At 41.4% G+C, this 12,442-nt stretch overlaps 1 protein-coding gene across 1 annotated transcript in view; it reads right to left on the reverse strand.

Moving 5' to 3' along the window:
• The window catches only part of PLTP (phospholipid transfer protein), a 110,376-nt gene that overhangs the window by 4,128 nt on the left and 93,806 nt on the right, over positions 1-12,442 (reverse strand). Inside the window, exons 10-12 of the mRNA XM_077459232.1 lie at positions 8,611-8,670; positions 3,777-3,941; positions 1,189-1,256 (exon numbers count right to left, since the gene is read on the reverse strand). Of these exons, the coding sequence (XP_077315358.1) occupies positions 1,189-1,256; positions 3,777-3,941; positions 8,611-8,670 (293 nt within the window). The remainder of the gene's footprint in view (positions 1-1,188; positions 1,257-3,776; positions 3,942-8,610; positions 8,671-12,442) is intronic.

Consider the following 12,442-nt stretch of genomic DNA (forward strand, 5'->3'; position numbering starts at 1 on the left):
TCCTTTATTTAAAAAAGAAGGTTATATTGCACTTACATCAAAGAAGAAAGGGATCAGCATGTATTGTATAGGAATCGCCGGTTTGCACTCCACCTGCGTTCCAGCTGACCGGAAATAATGTATCTCAAATACCAATGAGATAAGTCATTTGCGGTCAGCTGGAATGCAGGAGAGGCGCAAACCGGTGATTCCTATACAATACAGGCTGATCCCTTTCTTCTTTGATGTAAGTTCAATATAACTGTCAGTACTAGGATCCCTTTAAGATCCAGCAAAACTCACCTGACACAGCCTTTGCCTGGGAAACAACAGTGATTGGCCAGCTCACCTTTAAATCACCTGTATCAGCATACAATCAGTGCTTGTGAAAGATTTGTGTGCTACTGCTTAACCCAACTGATATCTGCTCTGTGTATTTCATGTATGACCCTGCAAGTTTTTGACCCTGCTTGCTTGCTTCTGATTCGGTACCGTTTGAGCTACCTGTGTATGACCCAGCTTGCCTAGACTATGCTTTGCCTGATTCTACTGTACTGCCAGACTCAGCATTACTACTTGGTGACCCAGCCAACCTCTACCTTAATCTTCAGTGGTGAACTACAAGGTCCAGCCAACATCTACCTTCATCCACAGCGGTGAATCTATTTAAATCTGCTCATGGTATGTGCTCTTGTTCATTGAACTCTTTGCATAATCAGCACATTTGACCTGTTACCTGCTATCTGCTCCTAGCCTCACAATAGCCTTCTTCTTTAAATAAATAATTTGAAATACTGCACCATGAGAGTGTTCTTTCTTCTCCCTCTCTATATGGCAACACTGGAGTTTTGAGTACGCTATCTATGTATATAATGAATGGATGACAGCAGCGGTTTGAATTAATTTCCCATATGGGTAATTGGACTCCCTATAATGGGAGTCAATTAAGTCTGGTGAGTGCATAGTGTGTCTGCATGCTGGTGGACTGGAGCCTTTCATATACTCACTGAGGACGATATTCACATGTGGGATTAATTTTAAAAATGTTATGTATTTTTTTTTATTATTTAATTTTTTTTTACCACAGTATGTGTGTTGCATTACATTTGCAGTAACACACCGTACAACGCATAGTCCCGCACACACTGGACAGCCCCTTCAGAGCAATACACATGGCCGTTAAGGAGAAAGGCATTTTAGTTACGTTACCGCTTAAGGTCCAAATGAACTTGTAATGTAGTCTTCTTCAGAGTCACCTTAGCGTTAAGACGGGATTCCTGGAGATGGACAGACAGTGATGAATTAAACAATGATTAGACCCCCAACTGGTAACATTTTGTTTCCTAAAGCACTATGTATCATAAACAATTGCCTTTCTTTTAAACAATAAACTTTCTAATGCCCCATACACACAGACAGACATTCCGACCACAAAATCTGTCGGAACTTGTGTTGCATACAAATGGTCGCACAAAGTTGTCGGAAAATCCGATCGTTTGGTGACGTACAAAACGTACGACGGGACTACGTAGAGGCCAGTAGCCAATAGCTTTCATCTCCAAATTTTTTCTGAGCATGAGTGGCACTTTGTGTGTCGGAATTCTGTACACACAATCGGAAAAAGTCCGATCGGATTTTGTTGTCAGAAAATTTTAGATCCAGATCTCAAAATGTTCCCATTGGAAATTCAGATGGAAAAAGTCTGATAGAGCCCACACACGATCGTATTTTCCCACCATATAATCCGATCAGACTTTTCCCGTCGGAAATTGCGACCGTGTGTATGGGGCATTAGTTCTTTGCACCATTTCTGCATGCCAGCGCTACTGATCTCTTCTAGCCCCTTTCAGCCACTCCATATCTACAGTATATGCACGCACTCCAGCACTGGCCAGGAACATGTCACAGGGTGACAATGCAGCAGCACAATCGAGAGAGAATTTTTATTTGTTCACAGGATGTGCCTGAACAGAGGACCTTCCTAGCAAGATTGACAGGTTTTTTTTTTATGAATATGGTTTCTTGAAAAATACTGAGAACAACTTACAAAATTACATTAACATATTAAAGCCTATATTAAATATTATTGTTTGGGTTTATATGTACTGTAGTACATATAAAGGCATACTGAATTACATTTTTTAAATCTTATTCCCATACACTAGTGAATTAAAAATATTGAATGTGTTCTATCTTTTAAAATTGCCATCATATGTATTCAGAAGGAGTTGACCCATACATTATGCAGTTTTCTTCCCTTCAACCATGAGTTTACTTTGTTGATGGGGGAAACCCTCCCAGAGCACTATTGTGTTCTGCTGGCAAGGAACCTTCTCCAACAGCAGAATACAACGATCACTGCTGGTGGCTGTGGCCACCGGCTGTGAACAGGCAAAAGAAACCCGACAGGCTGGTTGTACTGAAAACAACTTCAGTACAACCAGTCTACCCATAGGCGGATGGATATTTGGTCGGTTTCTGCTAAAATGGCTGAATTTGAATCCACCTATGGCCTGCTTAAGTTTCATATTGTAAAGATACTATAGGGGTTATTTACTAAAGGAAACTCCACTTTTCACTGAAAGTGCACTTGGAAGTAAAGTCACTGTAGATCCGAGGGGGACATGCAAGGAAAATAAAAAACAGCATTTTAACTTGCACACGATTGGATGATAAAATCAACAGAGCTTCCCCTCATTTCAGATCTATCCCTTAGATTTAGAGCGACTGCACTTCCAAGTGCACTTGCAGTGCAAAGTGGATTTGCCTTTCGTAAATAACCTCCTATGTGCCATTAGTTAAATATAGTTGAGGTGAAACTAGATTTGTTGGGTATTTAAAAAATAACAATCTAATAACTGAAAGAATTTAAAGTGGTTCTAAAGGCAGAAGGTTTTTTTTTATCTTAATGCATTCTATCTAGCTGCCAGTGGGTGGTTCCACTTGAATACGTTACTCAAAAACTAAACTGGATAATTATTAATGATAAACTCTCGTGAAACCTCAATAGTCAAAGTTTGATAAGACCTGGAAGCCTTAAAAGGTACATGGAGAGAGGGAGAGAGTCTTGTGTGACCTGGGGATCTTTATTACATCTTTTCTATTTCCTTCCTTTCTATCCTTCTTCTTGTCTCTCCCTTGCCCTGTCTCCTTCTTCTTTCCTTTGGATGACCAAGTAAAATTTCTACTTGATGGTAATTTGCTTTCGTTTAGGCACTTGGTGCAAGAAGACAGAAGACAAGAATGTTGAATATGGGAGATGCCCTCATTAGAACCTCTAGTGTTCTAGCAATTGTTGAGATGTAATGGTATTTCTCCTCTTTACCTAAATTGTATGCGTCGTCTGCACTATATAGGTTACCCATTGAAGAGAATCTGTACCCAAGTGTCTACTTTCCCCACTCCCCATGGAGGAGTTTTGTTAAATACATAAACATTTAATAAAAAGATTGGAATCTAAAACTAATTACTGGTATATCACATTTTTATTTTTCAAATCAATACAGGGAACATCCATGTCACCCAGTTAGCAAAGCGTGCTTTTTTTTAAATAGGAAAGGCCAACACTGCCTGTACGCTTTGTGGCCACCTGCATATAACTGGCTAAACCAAATGACTATGTCCCTGCTTATTCATGAAAAACTAATAAAGGCAAAATATAACAAATTATTTGTTGCTTTTAAAACATAATGTGGTTCATGTACCGTTAATGTATTATTCTCTTTTTATGAACAAAAATTTGAGTTTTCCTTAATTGGTTAGCAGCAACAATATTGAAGCTCAGCATTATCACATACCATGGTCATGCTGCTCAGCTGCACAGGGGGTTGGTCTGGTGGAATCAGGTAAATGTTTAAGATGGCGTTGACTGAGACACTTGTTCCAGCTGGCTTTATGGTAAAGCGGGGGGCAGTGGAAACCTTTAATTCTAGCTTCATTGGGGCCTCAGCCACAGAAGGATCCTATAAACATGAAAATCACAAAATTTTAAAAGAATAAAAGAGTAAATCTTCAAGAACTAAAAGAATGCATGAATATGCTTTTTAATTTTTGAGAAACAATCCAGCGTAATTACTGACTCTCAGCCCAAATTTCTCAAAACATGGGAACCCTTGCTCCCCACTCAAGCCTCAGCTAACTGTGAAAATGATTACCCATATTTATTGCGGAATAACACACACATTAATTTTAAGAGGGAAGTTTCAGGAAAAAAACGTAAATTTTAAATAAGGAACTTTGAAGCAAAATAAGGGTCAGTGCCCATCTGCAGCCTCACCATTGCCATCTATGCATCCTGATCAATGTCCATCTGCAGCCTCACAAGTGCCATCAATGCAGCCTCATCAGTCCACATCAATGCAACCTCGCCATTGCCATCAATGCAGCAGCCTCGCCATTGCCATCAATTCAACAGCCTCACCATTGCCATCAGTGCAGCCTGATTGATGCCCATCTGCAGCCATTTAGTGAGAATCTCCTATGATAGACAAAACACTAGTCCAATGGTGGCCCAGGAGACGGACTTCCTATTATAGAAGCCGCCAAGTAAACAGGAGATTCTCACTGTTTGTAATCTGATGGCTCTTGTCCTGCCCCCCCTCCCTGTCCCCTCCGGGCAGCTAAAATTTAAGTATTGGCCTATAACACGCACATGCTATTTGCACCCAATTTTCATGGTGAAAAAGTAAGTGTTATATGGCAATAAATACACAAATACAAATTACTCTACAACCTGAGCCCTTGGGGATGACAGCCTCCACCCCACCACTGAGCAACCAAACCCCTCCAGCCCAGCCTACCTCCCTTACTACCCACTCCTGCTCCTTACCTTTTTTGAAAAAATAAAAATAAAACACAACAAAAATCTACTGAAGAGAAAAACATATAATTGCAGTCCTGCAGATTAATCCCCAATATTTGTTAGATATAACCAAAAATAAGTTTTTGCTGCTCTCCTAAACTAGATGCCAAGTCTTAATTTGTGCCTGGAGACCTTGTCCATGCCCATTTCATTCATTGTCAACTATGACACACTAAAGAGGTAATGGAGATAATGCGAAAACAGAAATAATATGTGTTTATTCATAGACAGCTCAAAGTGTAACTAAAGCCAAAACATTTTACGTAAAATAAAACAAAATCATTGTCAGTTTTTTTTTTTTGCAATCTGTGCCCCCACTGGGAAGATGCAACCTCTGTATTTGAATTGGTAGTCATTGTCATGTGGGCAGTGAAAGGACGTCCAATATTTTACAGATGTCCATATAACAGGAGCAAATCTTCCAGTGGGCCTACCTGTCTAATTGAAAAGTGTCTGATAGGGGATTTACGCTTACTTCAGAGAGGGATTTACTCCCACTATCTGTGTCACCACAAGGGAAGACTCTCCAATGAAAGCACAGATAATAACCCTGACTTGGGTTCAACATTCCCTATTCTATCCTAATGTAATAAAAACATTTGGCTCATTTTAGCTTTATGCTCATGATTATTATTATTATAATACAGGATATATATAGTGCCAACAGTTTGCACAGCACTTTACAATGTAAAGAGGGGACAGTACAATTACAATACAGTTCAATATAGAAAGGACAGGAGGGCCCTGCTTGTGGAGCTTACAATCTAAAGGATATAGTATATAGTTATTTTTTAGGAAAATGGTGTGTAGAATTCAATGCCAAGTGTAGCTGTTTGAGCCCACCATTGATCATTGTGAGTTCTCTCTTATTTTCATATTGATACAGTTATGTACTGTATGAAGAACAAAAGAAGGAAAGAAAAATTCTAACGTATATAATCTAAACTGTTTTATGAAAACTGTACATGTACTATATGTAATTAAGAGAAACTACTTTTAAGGAGAAACATAAAATTAACTATATGACTTCTGCATTTAAACTGGCTCCACTTCCTGAGGTTTTCAATCTTTACTGGTTTTCATATTGATAATGCTCTCTCTCTACTTTATTTGATTTGTATTTCGCAGATGTTACTGAACTTGATGTGCAGTTGATTAGAGCTACCCGTTCATCTAAACCTTGAGAGAGTTTACTCAAGTCAGTCATCTGTTCTAGAAAAGATACCCCATGTGCAGGAGCGGCCCATCCTTTAGTGCCACCCCCCCCCCATCTTCTCCACCCCCTGTATGCAGTGGATAGATTCATGCATAGCATGAATCTATCCATGGCCACCGCTGCCACCCTCTATTCATGTGTCCGGCCCCTTTTAGGTCACGTTTTTTTTATTTTTTTGAAGAACCTGATTAGAGCCATAGGCTGTAATAGACTGCAAAATAGTGTGGACTTGGGACGCAGAGCATTGCGTCTGGAGCCCACCCAAGTGTGTTGCAACCTGCGAATGAAAATTCGCTGTTGCAGCACTGATCCTCCTCCCGGGCCAATTGAGAAGCAGGTATGAAACCTGTTTCCCGACTGGCCAAAATGTCAGGCGATTCTATTGGATGCCTAGTGCCGGGAGGGAGGAGGAGAGAGGAGACACCACGGAAGCTGCTCCAGGAGAGAACACAGGGCACCGGAGCAGCTTTCCCCGAGCCCGCCATGCTCTCACTGCCCACATCCAAAGTAAGGACAGCAGGTGGTGGTGTTAGTGCCATGCAGGGGTTTAGTGCTGCTCCACCAGCAGCCCGGGGGGAAGGTTGGGGTTGTTTTCCACCCACCCCAAGAAAAACCCCACAATCCGCCACTGCCCATGTGTCATGCAGTGACCCTATCTAAAGTTCCCATCTAGAGTGCATACCATAGTCCAGAAAAACCCATCCTGGGGTAGGCCTCTCATGTGACCATTACTTGGAGCCCAACGAGGAGGGAAATATAAAGCATGTGACGACCACCCTGTCACCCTGACCCTGCCACCCTGCCCTACAATCTATTACAGAATTATCTTTTGTTTGTTTTTTACCTTTAGAATTTTGTACACATTTTGTACACTGCCTGTATTCAATTCACTGTTTATGCATAATGTGAAAACTGCCAATCAACCTTTTTGTAAAGAAATTGGCTCCACTTCACATCTTCCTCTGCTTTGGTGCCTGGGGTTGGGTAGGTCTTCATCTACCCAGGGAGGTTCAAATAATCCAAGTGAGATACAAGCAGAAAAAATCCCCTCCCTACTCTATTCAAAACAAAAAATGGCTTTTGATATAATTCAATGTACTCTTTCCTTTCTTATTATTACATGTAAACTGAAGCTGAACCTGGCCTGTAGAGAGAAAAGGACCTATATGCCCTTTGCTAAAATGTCTACAACTATCAAGAGGCTTACATATTACATAGTATTCACCATCGTATCACTTCTATGTACTAGTCCACCATCTACAAAAACAGGTTTCAAGATAAAGGGAGCAGGACAGTAAAGCTGTCCATAGATGGATCAAATCTCGACCGGTACAGCAGGGACCAGTTGAGATTCGATCCATCTATTGGCAGACTGGTTGTACTGATCCATCGAATTGACTTCAGTACAGCCTGCCTATAAGTGATTATTGTGTTCTGCTGGCAGGGAGCGTTCCTGAACACAATAGCGCTATTAAAAATTCGGCAGTTCTCTTTCCTTCCACCCATGGTGAAAGGAAAGAGAATTGTATAATCTATGGCTTGCTTTAATCCTGTAATAGCAGATCATCAGTCTGATAGGACAAAGGCTTATTAAAGATAAAACGCTAGGATGGCAAATGTGATAGGGAGGGGAGATACAGATGAAGCAAATAGACACAGTGCAAAGAGGGAAGGGAAAAAAGCAGCAAATGATAGTGATAGATATAAAAAACTGAAGGATGGCGCAAGAGAGAAAGAGAAAAGAGTAGAGAATGGAATGAAAGGTCAATCCCTCCACTGGCTTCCGCTCACCCAACCAATTAAATTCAAAATACTAACAATCGGTTACAAAGCCATCCACAACTCTGGCCCAAGCTACATCACTATCCTGATCTCAAAATACCAACCTAATTGTCCTCTTCGTTCCTCCACAGACCTCCTGCTCTATAGCTCCCTCATCGCCTCCTTCAATATTCACCTCCAGGACTTCTCCCGAGCCTCTACCATCCTCTGGAATACCCTGCCCCAATCTGTCAAATCTATCTACTTTTTAGGCGATCCCTGAAAACTACTATTCAGAGAAGCCTACCCTGCCTCCACCTAACAACTGCACTTTTATTTTCTTCATCAGTTTATCCCCCACAGTTATTACCCTTCGCATCACTTGACCGTAAACAGGGCCCTCCGATTCCTCCTGTATCGAATTGTATTGTAATTGTACTGTCTGCCCTAATGTTGTAAAGCGCTGCGAAAACGGTCAGCACTATATAAATCCTGAATAATAATAATAAAAGGTGAAATAAAGATGAAGCAGAAGAAAACAAGTACTGACAGTGCAGGCGTAGAGGTTTTACGTAGGTAACAGGGTACAACAGAGAACCGAGAAGAAGTGCCAATATGTCGTTTTTGTAGAGCACCAGCTATCAGCTTATCATTATTGGGGTTTCCTAAAAGCACAGGTTTCTCTTTGGCATATATATTAATCCTGAGACCTCAAAAAACGAATTGTGGGACTACATTTATGTTATGGTCAGTAGGTTGTGAGCGCATGCTCATAAAAGGGTACAAGACTTACCAGTAGCATGAGACTTCCAAAGTATGATGTCCTCAACAAAATTTCCAAGTCTTTGGGCACCTAAAAAGACAAACAAATGTATCACAAATACAGGAACTTTAGAAAAAAGAACAATCACCTATATTACAATGAGTAAACAGAGAAAAGCTAATAATGCTGCTTTAAACAAGGATGTTGTTTTTTGACACTATGCATTCATTTTAAAATGTATTTTTGTGCTTTTCAAAATGCACTCACCGGCCACTTTATTAGGGACACCTTGCTAGTACTGGGTTGGACCCCTTTTGCCTTCAGAACCACCTTAATTCTTTGTGGCACAGATTCAACAAGGTGTTAGAAACATTCCTCAGAGATTTTGGTCCATATTGACAAGAAAGCATCACGCAGTTGCTGCAGATTTGTCAGCTGCACATCAATGATGTGAATCTCCCATTCCATCGCATCTCAAAGGTGTGCTATGGGATTGAGATCTGGTGACTGGAGGCCATTGAAGTTCAATGAACTCATTGTCATGTTCAAGAACCAGTTTGAGATGATTTGAGCTTTGTGACACGGTGCATTATCCTGCTGGAAGGAGCCATCAGATGATGGGTACCCTATAGTCATAAAGGGATGAACATGGCAAGCAACAATCAGGGCCGCTGATAAGCCAGTACAACTGGCCCTGCTGTACCGGGCCCAGCCAGCAGGGGGGCCCGGCAATCAGAGAATAAAAGAATGCAGAGTAAAAAAAAAAAAAGTCTCAGCCAGCATCCGACTTATCTGAGCTTTTTTCATCTTTCTGGGTGCCTCCGTATTCATGTTTTGTTCTTGTGGATGTGAGGTACTATTTTTTCTATTTCGGGAGCATGTCACTTCCGCAGCCACTCCACAACTGGCTCAAGTCCCGCCCTGCACATTCCCTTCCCATGCGGAGTGATTCATCTCCTTCTGCTTAAGGCAGGAGCAGACATATAGGGGTCACCATTGAGCTTGGGCTGCATGCTGCAGGGGGCACGTGTGCCCCCCCCCCCCCCCATGCCTGAATTGTTAGAGAAGTGGCTGCCTGATCCTCAGCTGATGTGTAAATCAGTGATGCAGGAACTCAATCTCACTCTTTACAGTTACACTGAAAGTGAAAGCAAAGGGAGAGCTGGCTTGCAGTGTGCACTGTGCTCTCTGCCTCCCCCTAGAGGTCAGTACCCGGCATGGAGATTGAAGGTATAGTGCTGCTGACAATTAAAACAAAAGCAACCTGTATATGTTTGTAATTATGCATGTGTGTGTGCTCAAAATCAGAGGGCAGGGAAGAGGGATTTAACCGACTATAGTAGATGGTAAATTCTCACAGTATCCCCTCGGGAAAGGAGACAATAGACCCTTCAAATGCACAGATTTTGGATATACAGTAGAAGTGAGGGGCCAATTCTGTTGAGAAAGCATGGCCAGAAATCTGTAATTTTTGTCCCCCTGTCCCAAAAAAAAGTTGCCGGCTGCTATGCAAATCTAGCCTCATGACCTCTGCCATGTGTAACAACAGGTCCTCCTTAGCAGACAGCTACCGTTTAAGAGATGTGTCTGTGTGTGCTTTTATGTGTGTGTATATTTACGTGTGTGTGTATGTATATGTGTTTGGATTTATATGTATGTATATGTGTGTGCATTTATATCTGTGTGTATGTATTTATATGCATATTTGTATATGTGCGCGTGTGTGTGTATACACTACTTTTAAACTTGACGCCCTTTTTCTGTACGATCAGAGCTGATTTTCTTAGAGCGGTTCATAATACCAACAAGAAAACACCATTCCTCTGAAAAGCAATCCAGGCTCAGATCGCTTTTCAGAGACAGTTGACAGGCAGTAAAGAGGCAATATATTGTAACATGACTGGTAAAATGTTGATAAACACTGATCTAGAGGAACCGATCTCTCCAATTTCCTCCTGCAGCCGCTGAAAGCCTGGAAGAGGATAAGGGTGGGGCTAAAGGGGGCCCCCAGACAGGTATGCTGTATGGGGCCCCATGATTTCTATCAGCTGCCCTGGCAACAATACTCAGGTAGGCTGTGGCATTTAAATGAGGCTCAATTGTTACTTAGGAACCCAAAGTGTACAAAGAAAATATCCCCCACACCATTACACCACCAGCCTGAACCATTGATACAAGGCAGGATGGATCCATGCTTTCATGCTGTATATGCCAAATTCTGACCATCATCATCTACCATCTGAATGCCACAGCTGAAATCAAGACTCATCAGACCAGGCAAAGTTTTTCACATTTTCTATTGTCCTATTTTGGTGAGCCTGTGTGAATTGTAGCCTCAGTTTTCTGTTCTTAACTCACAGGAGTGGCACCCCGTGTGGTCTTCTGCTGCTGTAGTCCATCTGCTTCAAGGTTCGATTTGTTGTGCATTCAGAGATGGTATTCTGGATACCTTGCTTATAACGAGTGGTTATTTGAGTTACTGTTGCCTTTCTATCATCTAAAACAAGTCATTCTCCATTCTCCTTTGACCTTAACAAGGCATTTTCATCCACACGACTGCTGTTCACTGGATATTTTCTCTTTTTCAGACAATTCTCTGTAAACCCTAGAGATGGTTGTGTGTGAAAATCCCAGTAGATCAGCAGTTTTTTAAATACACAGACCAGCCCGTCTGGTGCCAACAACCATGGTGTACCGAATAAAGTGTCTGGTGAGTGTAAAAATGTAATACTGGCTTAAGAGGGAGGGAAATACTAGGTTAATATTTTTTTTTATACTTGGTGGTGCATTGAAAACACTTATTGGATTAATTTGATTAATTTGACGAATTATTTCCAAAGAAAACTTGTGGCCAGGATATAGACATAAGTAATGACACATTCCTAACCAGCTGTATATGAGCTTTAAAACAAGCCCCCCCCCTCCCCCCCCCCCCGACCTCTGTAGCTGTAGGCAATGTGGAGGAATTCATACTCAAAATTTACAGCAGAAGCACTAAAGTTTGTAAAGTTGAGTTAGTTCACCTTTAATGGCCATCACATGTGGTAGCTGGATTGCATGGGCATGATGTGTCTTAGCCCCAAACAGTATGATGATACATAGAACAACAGTGCCCAAGGGACTTGGAGAGACACATTAAAATTGATAAAAAATTGTTACATTTCATTAAAGATACATAGGTTAAAAAGATGCAAATCTAAGAAACTAAACACCTCAACAGTGATACATATGAGATATAGGTAGTTACATGAATTTCAACATTGCACATAGTCCATAGAAAAGGATTTCCTGCACATATCTCTCGACACGTTTCACGAGCCAGTACTCGCTTCCTCAGGAGAAGTAAGAGCTCATATATCTGCAGGGAAAAACCAGGTCATTAGGGATGAAGGGAAAAAAGGGGGGGAGGGGGAATCTATGATTATACTTACGATTCCAGTAAAGTATCCAGGAACAATACGTGCTGGATATTGATCCAAACAGCAAAAAATGATAACATGACCCCAACAACCACAAAAAAGGGTGAAGGAGGGAGGAAGGAATGGGAAAAGCCACCTAGTCCGCACTGTCCTATCTGGGAGTTGTGAGAAAAGGAACAGGGCCAATCAGAAAGGATTCCAAATGCCTTGTGGTAAAAGGCGACAGAGTCGCCAATGGCTGGGAGAAAATAAACAACATATGAGGAGACAGGCAGATAGGCAGGAGGAAAGGGACAAAAATGATTAAAAATCCCAAATCAGTGCAAAAGACCCCCAAAAGAAACCTGGGGGATTGATATGGTGATAATGGGAGTGAAATAAAGCGTTAGCAGCTACTGTGACAAAAAGTGTTAAAGGAAATAAGTGATGATAAACACCACGAC

Source organism: Lithobates pipiens, unplaced genomic scaffold, assembly GCF_037356315.1.
Source record: "Lithobates pipiens isolate NorthernLeopardFrog02 unplaced genomic scaffold, aLitPip1_a1.2 Scaffold_28, whole genome shotgun sequence".
Classification (NCBI taxonomy): Eukaryota; Metazoa; Chordata; class Amphibia; order Anura; family Ranidae; genus Lithobates; species Lithobates pipiens.